At 42.9% G+C, this 13,626-nt stretch overlaps 1 protein-coding gene across 1 annotated transcript in view; it reads left to right on the top strand.

Annotated features, from left to right (window-relative positions):
- The window catches only part of Nckap1l (NCK associated protein 1 like), a 46,552-nt gene that overhangs the window by 21,238 nt on the left and 11,688 nt on the right, over window positions 1–13,626 (top strand). The window contains exons 14-23 of the mRNA XM_059247818.1: window positions 123–204; window positions 386–444; window positions 667–812; window positions 2,195–2,327; window positions 2,596–2,715; window positions 5,099–5,244; window positions 5,533–5,664; window positions 8,798–9,016; window positions 10,383–10,513; window positions 13,451–13,548. Coding sequence (XP_059103801.1) covers window positions 123–204; window positions 386–444; window positions 667–812; window positions 2,195–2,327; window positions 2,596–2,715; window positions 5,099–5,244; window positions 5,533–5,664; window positions 8,798–9,016; window positions 10,383–10,513; window positions 13,451–13,548 — 1,266 coding nt within the window. The remainder of the gene's footprint in view (window positions 1–122; window positions 205–385; window positions 445–666; window positions 813–2,194; window positions 2,328–2,595; window positions 2,716–5,098; window positions 5,245–5,532; window positions 5,665–8,797; window positions 9,017–10,382; window positions 10,514–13,450; window positions 13,549–13,626) is intronic.

Here is a 13,626-nt window from a genome sequence, read left to right as displayed (position 1 = left end):
CTGTTCCTTTTCTGTTTTGGGAAGCCAGCAGTTCTACCTTCACAGGCTGACTGAGCCTGAGGTTGTACTTTCCATCCTGTGGAACTTGTGAGCACTGACAATACCTCCTACTTCTCTTTTAGAACCTGTCTGTGTGTCCAGAGGAGGAGTCTGTCATCATGTCTTCGTTTGTTAGCACCTTGTCCTCTCTGAATCTCAAGCAAGGTAACTGGAAGGAGGTGAAGGTGTCAGGGCACTTAGGAGGGCTAATAAAGTTTTTCTGGAAATATTGGTCTGTCAGCCAGAGCACTGGGTAAGAAAACTCTGAATGGGCCTGCCATTCTGTGTAGCCAGGTACTAGGTGCTGTTTTATCATTTTCTTTTACATTTGCTTCTTTTTTTATAGTTGATAATGAAGAGAAATTTGACTTTTCTGGATTGAGGCTGGATTGGTTCCGCCTACAGGTAAGGCTCTTGTCTTGTGGTAGGCCCCATCCTCAGGTTCCTCCTCTTCCACAAGTCTCTCCCCCATTTTTAATTTCTTAAACTCTGCTTCAGAGACTAAGTAATCCTTGAAAACTGCTGACTAGACAGGACATAACACACCAAGAACAGATTATAGCCCCAAGGCTCGGCTTCATCCTATTTATCTTTTTTTTTTTTTTTTTTTTCCAACTCCAATCACAGGCATATACCAGTGTGTTGAAGGCACCTTTGCACCTACATGAGAACCCTGACCTAGCCAAGGTCATGAACCTTATCATCTTTCACTCCCAGATGCTGGACTCAGTAGAGAAAATGCTGGTGGAAACCTCTGACCTTTCTATTTTCTGGTGTGTCTTGGTTAATTATCAGTCCATTTTATTTCTCTGTTTTTTTTTTTTTTTTTTTGTGTGTGTGTTGTTGTTGGTATTGTTGTTTGTGTTTGTTTTTTGAGACAGGGTTTCTCTGTGTAGCCTTGGCTGTCCTGGAACTCACTCTGTAGACCAGGCTGGCCTCGAACTCAGAGATCTCCTTTCCTCTGTCTCCCAAGTTCTGGGACTAAAAGGATGTGTTCCAAGTTCTCTTGTTACCTTTTTAAGTTTTTTTTTTTATTTTTTTCTTTTGAATTTTTAGGACATATAATTTTAAAGATTTATTTTCATTTGTGGGTATGAATGTATGTCTCTCTGTGTATGCCGCTTGCATGTGGGTACCCACAAAGGATGGAGGAAGGCACTGGGTTGCCTGGAGCTGGAGTTACAGATGTTTGTGAGCCATCTGATATGCATGCTGGGAACTGAACCTGGGTCCTCTGGAATCCAGTAAACGTTCTGAACCACCTAGCCATCTCTCCAGTCATGACACTGAGATTTAAAAGACATAAAACCAGGTGTAGTGGCAGATATCTATAATCTCAGTACTTGGAAAGTAGGAAAAGGATGATCAGGAATTCAAGGTCATCCTTGGCTACTTACTTGTTTTTGGGCTACAAAGAAACTGTCTCCAAAAAACAAAGAAACATGAGTACTTGGGAGCCTATAGGAGGAGGATTGCTATGAGTTTTAGGCCAGGCTAGGCTATCCAGTGAGTCCCAAAAGACCTTGTCTCAAAAACCCAAAATAAAATAAAATAAAATAAACATGAATGTTGTGGAAGTTTAGTATTGGGAAAATAAGAAATAGTTGAGAGGGCTGGAGAATAGGATTGTTGGAGAATGAATACTTAATTGTCTTCCACAGATGACACTTGGCAGTAATTAGTTGACCACTGTGATGTGTAAGTCTACTCCTTGAAGGATTGGAAAAAAAAATCGAAACACGATTGTCATGTCTGCTCTTTGCAATCTATAGAAATGGAGAGCTATAACACACACATGCTAAACACACATAAACATAGTGCTTCTGAGGGAAAGGCAAGTCTCATGCAATTAATCTAAGTAGGTTTTCTGGAGCCCAAGTGTCATTTTTTGAAGGGAATGTGAATTTGGAACTTCTGAATTAGAGGGGATGGCCTGAACCAGGCAATGATTGCCAGGGAAGAAATGTGAATTTTGTCCAGGAAATGGAAGGATATCATTTTGCTGCCCTGGAAGCTGTTGTAAGACCCTGGAAAGGTTAAGATTCTTTGGTTCCCTTCTCCCTATAGGATAGAAAGTAGGAGGGAGTGCAAATAGAAGAAAAATTTTGAAAGTATCTGGTTCTAAATCCTCATTTTCAATCTTCTTTCTCTGCAGCTTTCATCTCCGTACCTTTGAGAAGATGTTTGCCATGACCCTGGAGGAACCTTCCATGCTTCGATACACCATTGCATTCCCCCTGATTTGTGCTCATTTTGTCCACTGCACTCATGAAATGTGCCCGGAGGAGGTGGATATCCTGTCTCTCAAGTTCTAACATCTGTCTAGTCATGTCTCTTCTTTGTTTCTCAGAACACAGTTCCAGGGGTTGGTTTTGATCCTAGGAAGGGAACAGGAATGAGTGTGTGAATGAGTCCCCAAACATCTCAGTTTGATAGAGAATGTATCCTTTCCTCTGGTCTCTGTCTCTTTTTCTGTAGGAGAGGATGGCTCAGGCAAGGAGCGAGGGCAGTGTGGGAAGAGGTAGGCACTAAGGATGTGATTCATTTCTCCCACAGTACACTCACCTGAAGAACCACGGTCTTCACCACTGCAAGTCCTTCCTGGAAGAGCTGGCCAAGCAGACCAGCAACTGTGTGTTGGAGATCTGTGCTGAGCAGCGGAACCTGAGCGAACAGGTGGCCCTCATCCTGGTTCAGTCTTCCTTCTCATCCTCAGTGCCTTTTCCTCCAGCCACCCTTGTTTCTCTCTCACAGGCCAAATTTTCTTTCTTGAGTAGGGTAGGGCTTTTGTGAACGTTGGTTTATGGCAGGGTTCCTCTCTCAGTATAGTCACTCCAAGCACTCTCTCGGGATTAGAATCTCAATGTACAACCTTTGGATATTATAACCTGGGATAGCTATCAACAAAGTTCATGCTGGAGAACTCCTCAACTGAGTTACAAAGTGGCAATCACACACAAAAAGTCCTAATGTTTTAAGTAAGTTTGTGATTTTATGTTATTCTTGTTTTCACAGGACCTGTGGTGGTAGCTTGGATATGCTCAGGCACTTAAAAACACTCTTACTTGAACAGTTAAATGTCACTCAAATCTGTGCTCTATTTGAAGAGTTTTGGGAGATGAACTTTGTCTTCTTTGCATGGTGCACATATGCTTGGGACAATGTCCCCAGATCTCTGTCTTGTTAATCTTTCTGTTCATCAGCATCCCAGTTTACAACTAACTGGAGATTTTTAAGCACTCCAATGCTGATCCCCAAGGTTACATTCTTGTTTTCTGTTTTTTTTTTTTTCTTTTCTTCTTCCCTTGACTGACTCATAATATCTGGTCATAATTAGATCAGAAAATCAGGAATAAGAAGTTAGTTTTGCTCTTGTCCCTAGAGTTTTGAATTTCCCAGACTACCCACCCTTCCTGGGTTTGAGTCAGAATAGTAGCAACTTTGGTAGGAGTGGAAATAAGGTGTGTTTGTGTATGTGTTTGTACATGTATAATATGTGTAAGTATGTGAGTACAGATAGACAGTTACCGTATTACTCAGCTTTTTCATTTTCTAACATGTCAAGTAAAGACAAAAATACTTTCTTGGTCTACAGAGTGAGTTCCGGGACAGCCAGGACTGTTACACAGAGACACCCTATCTTGAAAAACAAAACAAACAAACAAAAAAATACTTTCTTCACAGAGGTATAATAAAGATTAAATGAAATAGCACACTAAATATTTGGTATACACAGCAGTCAATACATGTTGGCTCTTATATTAAGTAAAGCTTAATGAACACTAACTTCTTAGGCTAACAGTTTGGGGTGAGGATCAAGAAAGAAGGCACATGATCCCTATCTCTGGGAATGTCCCAGTTTAAGAGGAAGGGAAGTACAAATACAAGATTGAAAGAATGTAAGTAATTGATGCACAGAAGATATGCAAATAAGGACACTTACAGTTGTATTCATCATTCATTTTTAATATCTACTACATGCATGATAAACAGGCTTACTCAGTGCTGTATCTGGAATGACTAAGTCTTGTGTGAATAATTGTTTGCTCACAGAACTGTTGCAAGCAAGTGTTAGCCCTTCAGAGTTAACATTTGAGTAAATAATTATTGATGCATTACTAATAGGGTTACATCTTTGGATACTGATTTCTGAATCAACCATAAATACTTTCATATTAGTGTATCTTTGTCTATCAAGGTGGATTTTTTTTTGTTTTGTTTTGTTTTTTCAAGACAGGGTTTCTCTGTGTAGCTTTGCGCCTTTCCTGGAACTCACTTGGTAGCCCAGGCCGGCCTCGAACTCACAGAGATCCGCCTGGCTCTGCCTCCCAAGTGCTCAAGGTGGATTTTATTTAATTTTTTTGAACCAAATGAATTTAGATTTAAGAATAGGATGCATGACTACAAAGTAACAAAACTAGTTTTCTTGTGTGGCTCTTATCTGTTCTAAAAGTAGTTCCAAAGTGATTCCTTGAGGCAACTTGAGTATCAAGTGAGAGCTAGTATTTTCTGTAGGGCTACATGGAGAAGGGATAAATGCAGGATTGATGTTTGAGCTAGCTAGCAAGGAAGATACGTATACACATATTTAAGAAAAAGAAGAAACAAGGAAAGAATATTGAATACAAGTGGACACTGAGAATTTGGAGGGCTGTGACAGTTTGAGCAGTTATCTTCATGAGACATAAAGGGTACAGCCTGTGGGATGATGGTTTTAAGTAGCAAAAAGTGTTGTTTCCCCACATTGGGACCCTACAAAACAAGGTAAGTGGAGCTCTCAACTCTGACTGTTTTCCTTGGATTTATCTGTTAGGAAAGGCCTCAGATGTGGGTGGGGGAGCAGTGCTCTCATCCTGGAAAGACACTGCCATCTTAGGACTTGAGGCTGTACATGGGGAAATATTTATGAACACTGAAAGAGGTAAGCACATTCTAAAAAGGTCCCATTAGAGAAAGAGAAGCTAGTTGGGTGGGGAGAGGAGCAGATAATGATGGAGGAATCCTCTTACAGTTGTTAGCAATGACACTTGTGTCTCCCTCCACCGTGTCTGTTCCAAAGCTTCTACCTAAGCACTGTGCCACTACCATCAGCAAAGCCAAGAACAAGAAGTCCATGAAGCAGAGGCAGGCTCCCAGGAAAGGAGAGCCTGAGAGGGACAAGCCTGGAGCAGAGAGTCACCGGAAGAACCGCAGCCTTGTCACTAAGTGAGGCCCTGGCCCCTGAGGGCCAAATGGATTCTGCATTAAAGGAGGGAGAAAAGGAAAGAGGGGAGGTAATACAGGGAGAGAAAGCAGAGGAGTTGGTGGGGATTGATAGACATAGAAAAGCACCTGAGTATGAATTTTCTACTTCGATTTTGAAGAACATCAGTGTGTGCTAAGCTGAGTGTCCCTTAAGAGTGACAGGGGTCTGAGGAACATGGCCTGGCATTTCCTTCCCATATACCAACAGACAAGGCCAGACTCGTAACCAAGTTCCACTTTTCATTTCAGCATGGACAAACTACATCTAAACTTGACCGAATTGGCACTGGCAATGAATCATGTGTATAGTTTCTCTGTGTTTGAACACACCATCTTCCCGTCTGAGTATCTCAGCAGCCACCTGGAGACCAGGCTCAACAGGTAGCACTCTTCCTGATGCATGTGTGTGCTCTGTGGCAGTCTTCAGTGTGGCTGTGTTAGAATCATCCTATTGGTTATGCCACAGGCTGGAGACTGATGCAGTCTATCATAGGTTCCAAGCACCTCTGTGAAAAAAACAAAACAAAACACCTCACTTCTATAGGTTCTGATGAGTAGCTGGTTCATCCCCCTTGTTTGGTAGAGTGAGCAGAGAGAGAGGCCAGCACTTGGGAGATAGAGGCAGGAATGACAGGAGTTTAAGGTCATTCTTGGTTACCTAGAGAGTTCTAGGCCAGCCTGATTACACAAACTCTTACCTCAAAAAAGGAGATGGGGGAAAGTGCAGTACCTTTGCAGCCTACAGAGCTGTGCCCACATCCTGGCTGTTAGCTACAACAGTGGAGCAGATTATTTAACTTATCTGAGTCAGTTTCCTTCCTATTAAGTCCAGGATAATAATATTTACCATATAGATCATTGTGAATGACCTGCAATTGAGAATTAGTAGACAAATACAGATTACTATGAGTGCAAAGTTCCTGCCATATAATAAGCCTTAGTTAAATAAATTCCCTTCCTGGGGCTGGAGAGATGGCTCAGAGGTTAAGAGCACTGCTTGCTTTTCCAAAGGTCCTGAGTTCAATTCCCAGCAACCACATGGTAGCTTACGACCATCTGTAATGAGATCTGGTGCCCTCTTCTGGCCTGCAGAGATACATGCAGACAGAACACTGTGTACATAATAAATAAATAAATCTTTTAAAAAAAATAAATAAATAAATTCCCTTCCTGTACTTTGCCCTCATTCTATTGTTCTCTGAGAAGGAAGATACTGCTTATGTTGGATGCACTGTATTGGTTAGGGATGAAAAGGAGTGATTATGAATAATTAGTTATCCTTTTGTGTTTTGTCTTGGAATATGAGAAATTAATGTAACAAGTATTTATTGAACACTTACTAAGTGTCAAGACTGTTCTAGAGGCTGTTGATAAAGTAGCATACAGAACAGCCCTGCTCCGTGACACTTACCTTGTAGTAGGGGAGACAGACTAACAAAATAAGAGAGTAGCATATATGGTAGTTTAGTGATAAATGATAAGCAGAAAGATAAAGCAGGGAAGGGAGATGTCATAGGAAGTGTGTGTGTGTGGTGAGGAGTTTCTGCAGTTTTAGTGCATTCACGGTGTCCAACACCTTGAGAAAATGACATTTCAGTGAACTCTTGAAGGAACTATGAAGCCAGGTATGGTGTGTGGCTGGGAACAATCATTGTAGACAGAGGAACCAGTATTACCAAGGTTGAGATAGGGACCTGTTGTTCTGTTTAAGGGACAAGGAGGGCAGTGTGGTAGCAGAGAGAGAGCCTGGGCAAGCTGGGTGGGTAGAGTGTAGGCAGCTGTGCATGTGTGTAGTGCACTGGAAGGACTGGGCTGCATCTCGATATTCAGCCTTGGCTGGTCTGGAGCAAAGCTATAATAAGCTTTGTGACCACAAGTCACTCTGGCTTTATTAGCATGAATAAGAACAGGAGCGGGAAGACCAGTTACAAGACTGTAAGATGTGCAGATTTATTTTCTTATTAGGGTTTTGCTTGGGTGAAATAAAATAGTTAGTTTTTGTTCTGTACGCATTAGCTCTAGGGGAGGAAGTGCTTCAGTTGTATACACAAGTCAAGGGGATGACAGTGTGATAATTGCCCATGAACACCTTCAGCAGCCATGGTAGTTTCCAGGCCCTGGAGCAGTAAAAGTGTGATCACCTAGTTTCCCAGAATCTCTGATGCTTGCTTCACAAGGTCATTATTCCAAAAGCTCCAGGGTTTTGTCTAGAGGTTTTAACTTTTTTTAATTTAAAGGAAATTTTATTTATTTTTATTGTTTTTATGTGTATGGGTGTTTTGCTTGCATGTGTATCTGTGCACCACACACATGGTTTGGTGTCCTTGGATACCAGAAGAGGATACTGAGTTCTCTGGAACTAGAGTTACAGATGGTTGTGAGCTGTTCTGTGGGTGCTGGGAATAGAACCCCAGTCCTCTGGAAGAGCAACCAGTCCTTTTTACCATTGAGCCATCTCCCCACTCCAGTCCCCTGCTTTGAGATAGAGCCTCCGTAAATAATATGTAGCCCAGGATAGACTTTAATTCATAGTCCCTCCTGCTTTAGCCTTCTGAGTGCTGATATCACAGGTGTGTGCCACAACTGGCTAAAATTTCTAAGATTGATTAGGCCTGCCTCTTACTTGTCCCTTCTACTTTATTGCCTTTAAATGGTACCCAGGGATCTTCCCTTTAATTTGTGGGAATAGACCTTCCTGAATATCCTGCCATAAATATTTTGCCATAATACCAACCAACCAAAGAACTCCAAATATCTCACAGCTCAGGAAGAGTTTGAGGAACTCATTTATAATAAGGTGCAAATGAGTGACACTGTGAAGAATACGTTCTATCCTGACTGTTTATGTTATTTTGTGAAGAAAATGTTGTAAGTCAAATGACTGGCTGCAACATGAAATCTTAGCCCTATGGCTGTATGCAGAAGACATTTATTCTGTCTAGAGTATGCAGGCTATGGTACTCTATACAGTCCAGCATCCATGACCACCAGGGACTGCACTGTGTTTCCAAGGATTTTTAAGGATGATTTACCATTATTGTTGGCATTTGGGAGCTCAGGTCTTTTACCAGCTGACCTAATTTCTCCAGAGAAAGAAATGGTTAGGAGTCAAATGACAATGGACCCGAGTCAGAACTCTGCCACTGGCCAGCTGTGTGATCTTCAGCAAGTGATTTGCTTACACAGTTTTATTATCTACAAAGTGGGGGTAATAGTGCCTACTGGGTTAACTTGGAGTTTAAATGAGACAACATATGCAACACCATAAACACAGGGCTGTTAATGTGGCTGTCGATTTATTTATTTATTTGTTTGTTTGTTTATTTATTGTTTTTTTGAGACAGGGTTTCTCTGTGTAGCTTTGCGCCTTTCCTGGAACTCACTCTATAGCCCAGGCTGGCCTTGAACTCACAGAGATTTGCCTGCCTCTGCCTCCCAAGTGCTGAGGTTAAAGGTGTGTGCCACCACTGCCCGGCCTAATATATTTATAATTATTAAGGCTTTTGTCACTTAGAGCCATCGTGACTTTGGCTGGCTACAATGCCACAACGCAGGAAATCCTTAGGCCTTCTGAGCTGTTGGCAGGAGTCAAAGCATACATCAGTTTCATTCAGTCATTGGCACAGTTCTTGGGTGCAGATGCTTCCAGAGTTGTCCGCAGTGCCCTCCTGCAGCAGACACAGCCATTGGACTCCTGTGGCGAGCAGACTGTCACCACACTCTACACGAACTGGTCAGTGTTCCTTTTCATTGTCTCACCTCTAGTACTCTTTCTTTATATCGTAAAATCCACAACTAAGCATTTTAACCTCCAGCGGCTCACTGGACCTGCAAAGGAGGTTTTTTTCTGCTTGTAGATGAGAGCAATAATATACGGACAGGGTAGACTTAGACCTTCTTCTGTTCTAGCCTTCACATCTACCCTGTGGCTCGTTGACCTTATTCCTCTTAATGTCCTATCCTTAACTTTCCTTTTCTGGATTCTTGCTATTTCTGTTGAAAAGGATTCTACCACTCTTTCTTTCATCCTTATTTCTCTTTTTGCTTTAGCTTCTCGCTCCGAGAACCATGCTGTCTACCATATCTCCTGCACAGTCTCCTTGTTCTTAACCAAAGCTGTGTCAAGTCCAGTAGATTGTTCTGGATAGGGAAAGGCCCGTTTCCCAAACCAGAGAAAGCACCATTTTCTTTGACATGTTTAGGGGGCCAAGAGGCAGATTTCTCCCTCTCCAAGCCACTAGGTGGCGCTTTAAATCTACTATCAGCTTAGGGGGATACTGGGAAGGGTACACAGCCTGGTGAGGTGGATGGATTTCACCAGCTAGGCTAGGACTTTGAGCATTTACAGCCATTTGCCTCTCACAGAGACAGCTACTTTTTAGTACCTATTGAATGCTGCCCCATTAAATTATTTTTAATGTAAATTTTCAGTTTTAAAATTTTGACAACTAGTTGTAATTAACTGGGGGGAAAAACGAGTGGAAGCTGAGTTTGGCTCACTGGTGTTTAGCCCATGCTACTGTAAAATACAGACTTAGAACCGGTGTCTGGGTGAGTGCTGCAGCTGGTGGGCCCTCTTCTTCAGACACTGCTAGAGAGAGCTTCTCTGACTTGTCCAGTGGTTAGGAGGGAAGGTTTGGAGACTGGGTGATGGGTGCTCCTGTCAGCCAGAGGTTTGATTTGAGAGTGGCTTCTGGGATCCTGGGTCCTTGGTCTAGCTCTTCACTGGAGAGGGTACAGCTTAAGTGTATTTCAGAGGAACCTAGTTCATTTTTAAAAAATGCCAGTGTGAGCCTGTCTATCTTATCTGACAGAGGGTAAGGGCAAGGAGAGTACAGTTGTTGGAAGACAGTGGGCCTGAGGGCTGGGAGTGCATGACTGTGTTTACGGCATGGTGGAATACCTGTGAATTGGAGCCCAAGTGGAATCACGTTCCTGCTTCTGATGCAACATCTTTAGAGTGTTAAATAGATTACTGTATTGCCTTCTTTCAGTCTTTCTTCTCCATCCCAGCTCCTAAGCAGACTTTCTTCCTGACTCCAGTGTGATGGTGGCAGAAATGACTGGATGCTAACCTGAGCTCCCCCCACCCCCTGTAGGTACCTAGAAAGCCTACTCAGACAGGCGAGCAGTGGAGTCATCATCCTCTCTCCAGCCATGCAAGCTTTCATCAGCCTTCCCCGAGATGGGGAGCAGAACTTCAGTGCTGAGGAGTTCTCGGACATCTCTGGTGAGCCCAGCACCCTGGTCTCCTTGCCACAGAGCTGAACTTCCCTCTTCAGTACCTTGACTGAAATCCTCCTGCTTTCCTAGAGGTCCATTCAGCACTCTTCTTAGTGTTGCTGCTGGACTCTGCTCAACTTTAGGAACACAGAAAAAGAGATTCTAAAGCTGGCTGGGGATTGAGAAGTGACTTGGGAGATGAAGGTGAAGAGAGAAAAGGAGAGAGGTTTAGGAGCTAGGCAGGCTCACTAGTCATCGAAGGGTTCATTCTTCCAGGGTGGTTAGTACTTATTTTCCTTTTCCACACAGAATGCAGGTAACAGATTCATGTGTGGACAGATTAAGTGGTGATCTGATGTCTTGGCATCTTCTTCCTTGGAGATGATGTTCCGATCCTTGGCCAATGCTGATGAGATGATGGAAGACATTATTATGGACCAAGTTCTAAGTGCTCATACATAGAATTCAATTCACACGATAGCCTTGAGGCAGCTCCTATTGCTATTCCCATTTTTCAGATGAACACACTGGAGGCACTGAGAGGTTAGGAGTCACTAAGTTCACATATCGATAAATGGTGGGACTGGGATTTCAACTCAGACAGTCAAACTCCAGAATAGTGTGGCACTGCTTTCCTGCTTCCCAGTGTACAACAGTATTTTATTGATTGATTGATTGGTGTGTGTGTGTGTGTGTGTGTGTGTGTGTGTGTGTGTGTGTACAGATAAGGAAGTTACAGTGAATTGGAAAGCCACCCCCCCTTTTGGTTTTTTGAGACAGGGGTTCTCTGTGTATCCCTGACTGTCCTAGAAAAAGCTCAGTAGACCAAATTGACCTCAAACTCACAGAGATCCACCTGCCTCTGCCTCCCAAGTGCTGGGATTCAAGGCGTGCGCCACCACCGCGCGGCACCATTCCCTTTTTAAAGAGGGCTTGAAGCCATATAATTCCTTCTTAACATTTATATTATGAACTGAGTTCTTATGAAGGATCCTATTTCATCCCCTTTTCTCTCACTTCCATGTAAACGATGGATTGTGCATGAGAACTAAGGTAAATAGAGGTGTTCCATGACCCACACTTTTTCATTCTCCTTTTCTGGGGATGCCAAGGAAGCAAAAATGCACGTCTATATTTTCCAGCTCTGTCTCCTTATCATTCTCTACATTCTATCTGTAAACAATCGATACTTTGCCTACTGGAGGTTTTAGATGCCCCCTTTCATCAGCTCTACCCACAAGCTGTAGGCAGCCTGTAAAACCTGCTTTAGGTCTTGCTGACAACTGACAAGCAGCGGGAGGCAGTGCACATTCACCCTTCTGCCACCCCCACCCCAATTTCTCTGGGTTGCCATGGTGATGGGGCAATGCTACTTCAAAAATAGATAGGAAGAAAAGGATGCCATAGGGTTACTAACTGGGGATAGAGATGACTGGAGTAGGGGTTTTTGCAGATCCATCTAGTAGACCAGCCTGCTGCCTCTTTATTAGTTCCATAGAAGGCAATTTTGACCCTCTTCCCCTTAGGCAACAGTGTTAGCATTCTAAGGTGGCTAGTTAATTATAAAATCCTTTTACCTTTCTCAGCTTAGTCCTGTGATTGCAAATTGATGACTCTACAAATGTCTAGTATTTACTTTGGACCAGGCATTGTGTTAGCTGCAGTGACCAAGGCTGTTTCCTCTGTAGCTGATGGAGGTGGATGGCATCATCTGGTCCTACCTTCAAAGACTGTAGCCAGGAATCCCAGTTTCCCTTCTTTTCTGAATTCTGATTAATGATGTTGAATGTGTCTTCCCTATGCTGCTCTCTTGTTATTTCTGGTCTTTTGTGGTTTCCCCTGCTGAAATGGCCAATAGCCAAAGATCACAGCCAGAGCATTTTCCAACTGAGCTTGCCACTAAGATTTCCAACCTGGGATTCCCTCAGGCAAGTTTGATTTAACTTAGAAAGGGCAAAAGCAGGCTGGGTGGGGAGTGATAAGGCCTTAGGGGCAAGACTAGATTTTGAAGAATAAAGAATTTAAAGCAAAAAGAACTAAGACTCTGGGGAATGTGTGTTGATTATGAAAAAAAGAAAAGGCAGCTCAAGGGGAAACTGGGCCAATGAGATATTAAATACTGGAAGTCGATGGAAGATTGAGAAATGAGATCCCAGATGCACAAGCATGGTCTCTTCAGGGACAAAGTAAGGGCAGGAGGGCTTTGCACTGGGTTTCTGGACATGCCCCCATGTGATTAAGTGACCTTGGCCAAGCACCTAATCTCCTTGCCTGTAAAGCCATGGTGGAGTGATTTTGCCCCATGCCTCACAGGGCTTTTGGTTACTACCACTTAAGACACCCTTGTTTGTATCTAGTTTCCTATAGTGTTTATCATTGTAGTTTTTAATGCTCATTCTGAGGAATTCATGATGTTACAGAGGAGCAAAGAGGCTCTGAGGGGGTTTAGTGACTTTTTTGAGGCCTTATGTCTATTAAAGCAAGTTAAACTAGTACAACAATAGCAAAAGCCAGAAAAAGGGACTGGGAAGTGCAGGGTCATATAAGAGGTAAATAGAGGCCTGGAAAGATGGCTTAGCATGCTCTTCCAGAGGACTGGAGCTTGAGTTTCAATAGCTACATGGGCTGCTTACAAAAGTCTGTAGCTATGACTCCAGGGGATCTGATGGGTGTTGCATGCTCATGGTACACATACATTCAGGTACATACACATAAGTTTTGTTTTTTAAAAAGAAGTAAATAGCTATCATCATTTGAGGTGAGTCATGCTATAGTTATTAGTGGTGGGAGAAGAAATTGTCTCATGGGCAGCCAGACCTGCCACCTGTGTGTAGGACTGCAGACTTTTTTTTTCTTCTCAGCTGCCCACATTCTTTCCTTCCTGGACAACATTTATATATTCAAAGACTTGTGTTTCACTGGGAACTTTGAAACTCTATTCCAGAGATGAGAGCCTTGGCTGAAATTCTTGGCCCCTATGGCATGAAGTTCCTGAGTGAAAACCTAATGTGGCATGTAACCTCTCAGATTGTGGAGCTGAAGGTACTGTGGAAACGGCCTGGGAAAAGGTCTTGCCTGTGAGTGGAAGCTAGAAGCTAGAGCATCGATCTCTTCTTTACC

The sequence above is a fragment of the Peromyscus eremicus genome, chromosome 20, assembly GCF_949786415.1.
Source record: "Peromyscus eremicus chromosome 20, PerEre_H2_v1, whole genome shotgun sequence".
Taxonomy (NCBI): Eukaryota; Metazoa; Chordata; class Mammalia; order Rodentia; family Cricetidae; genus Peromyscus; species Peromyscus eremicus.
The sequence above is the reverse complement of the archived record's forward strand: the minus strand, read 5'-3'. Positions and strand labels throughout refer to the sequence as shown.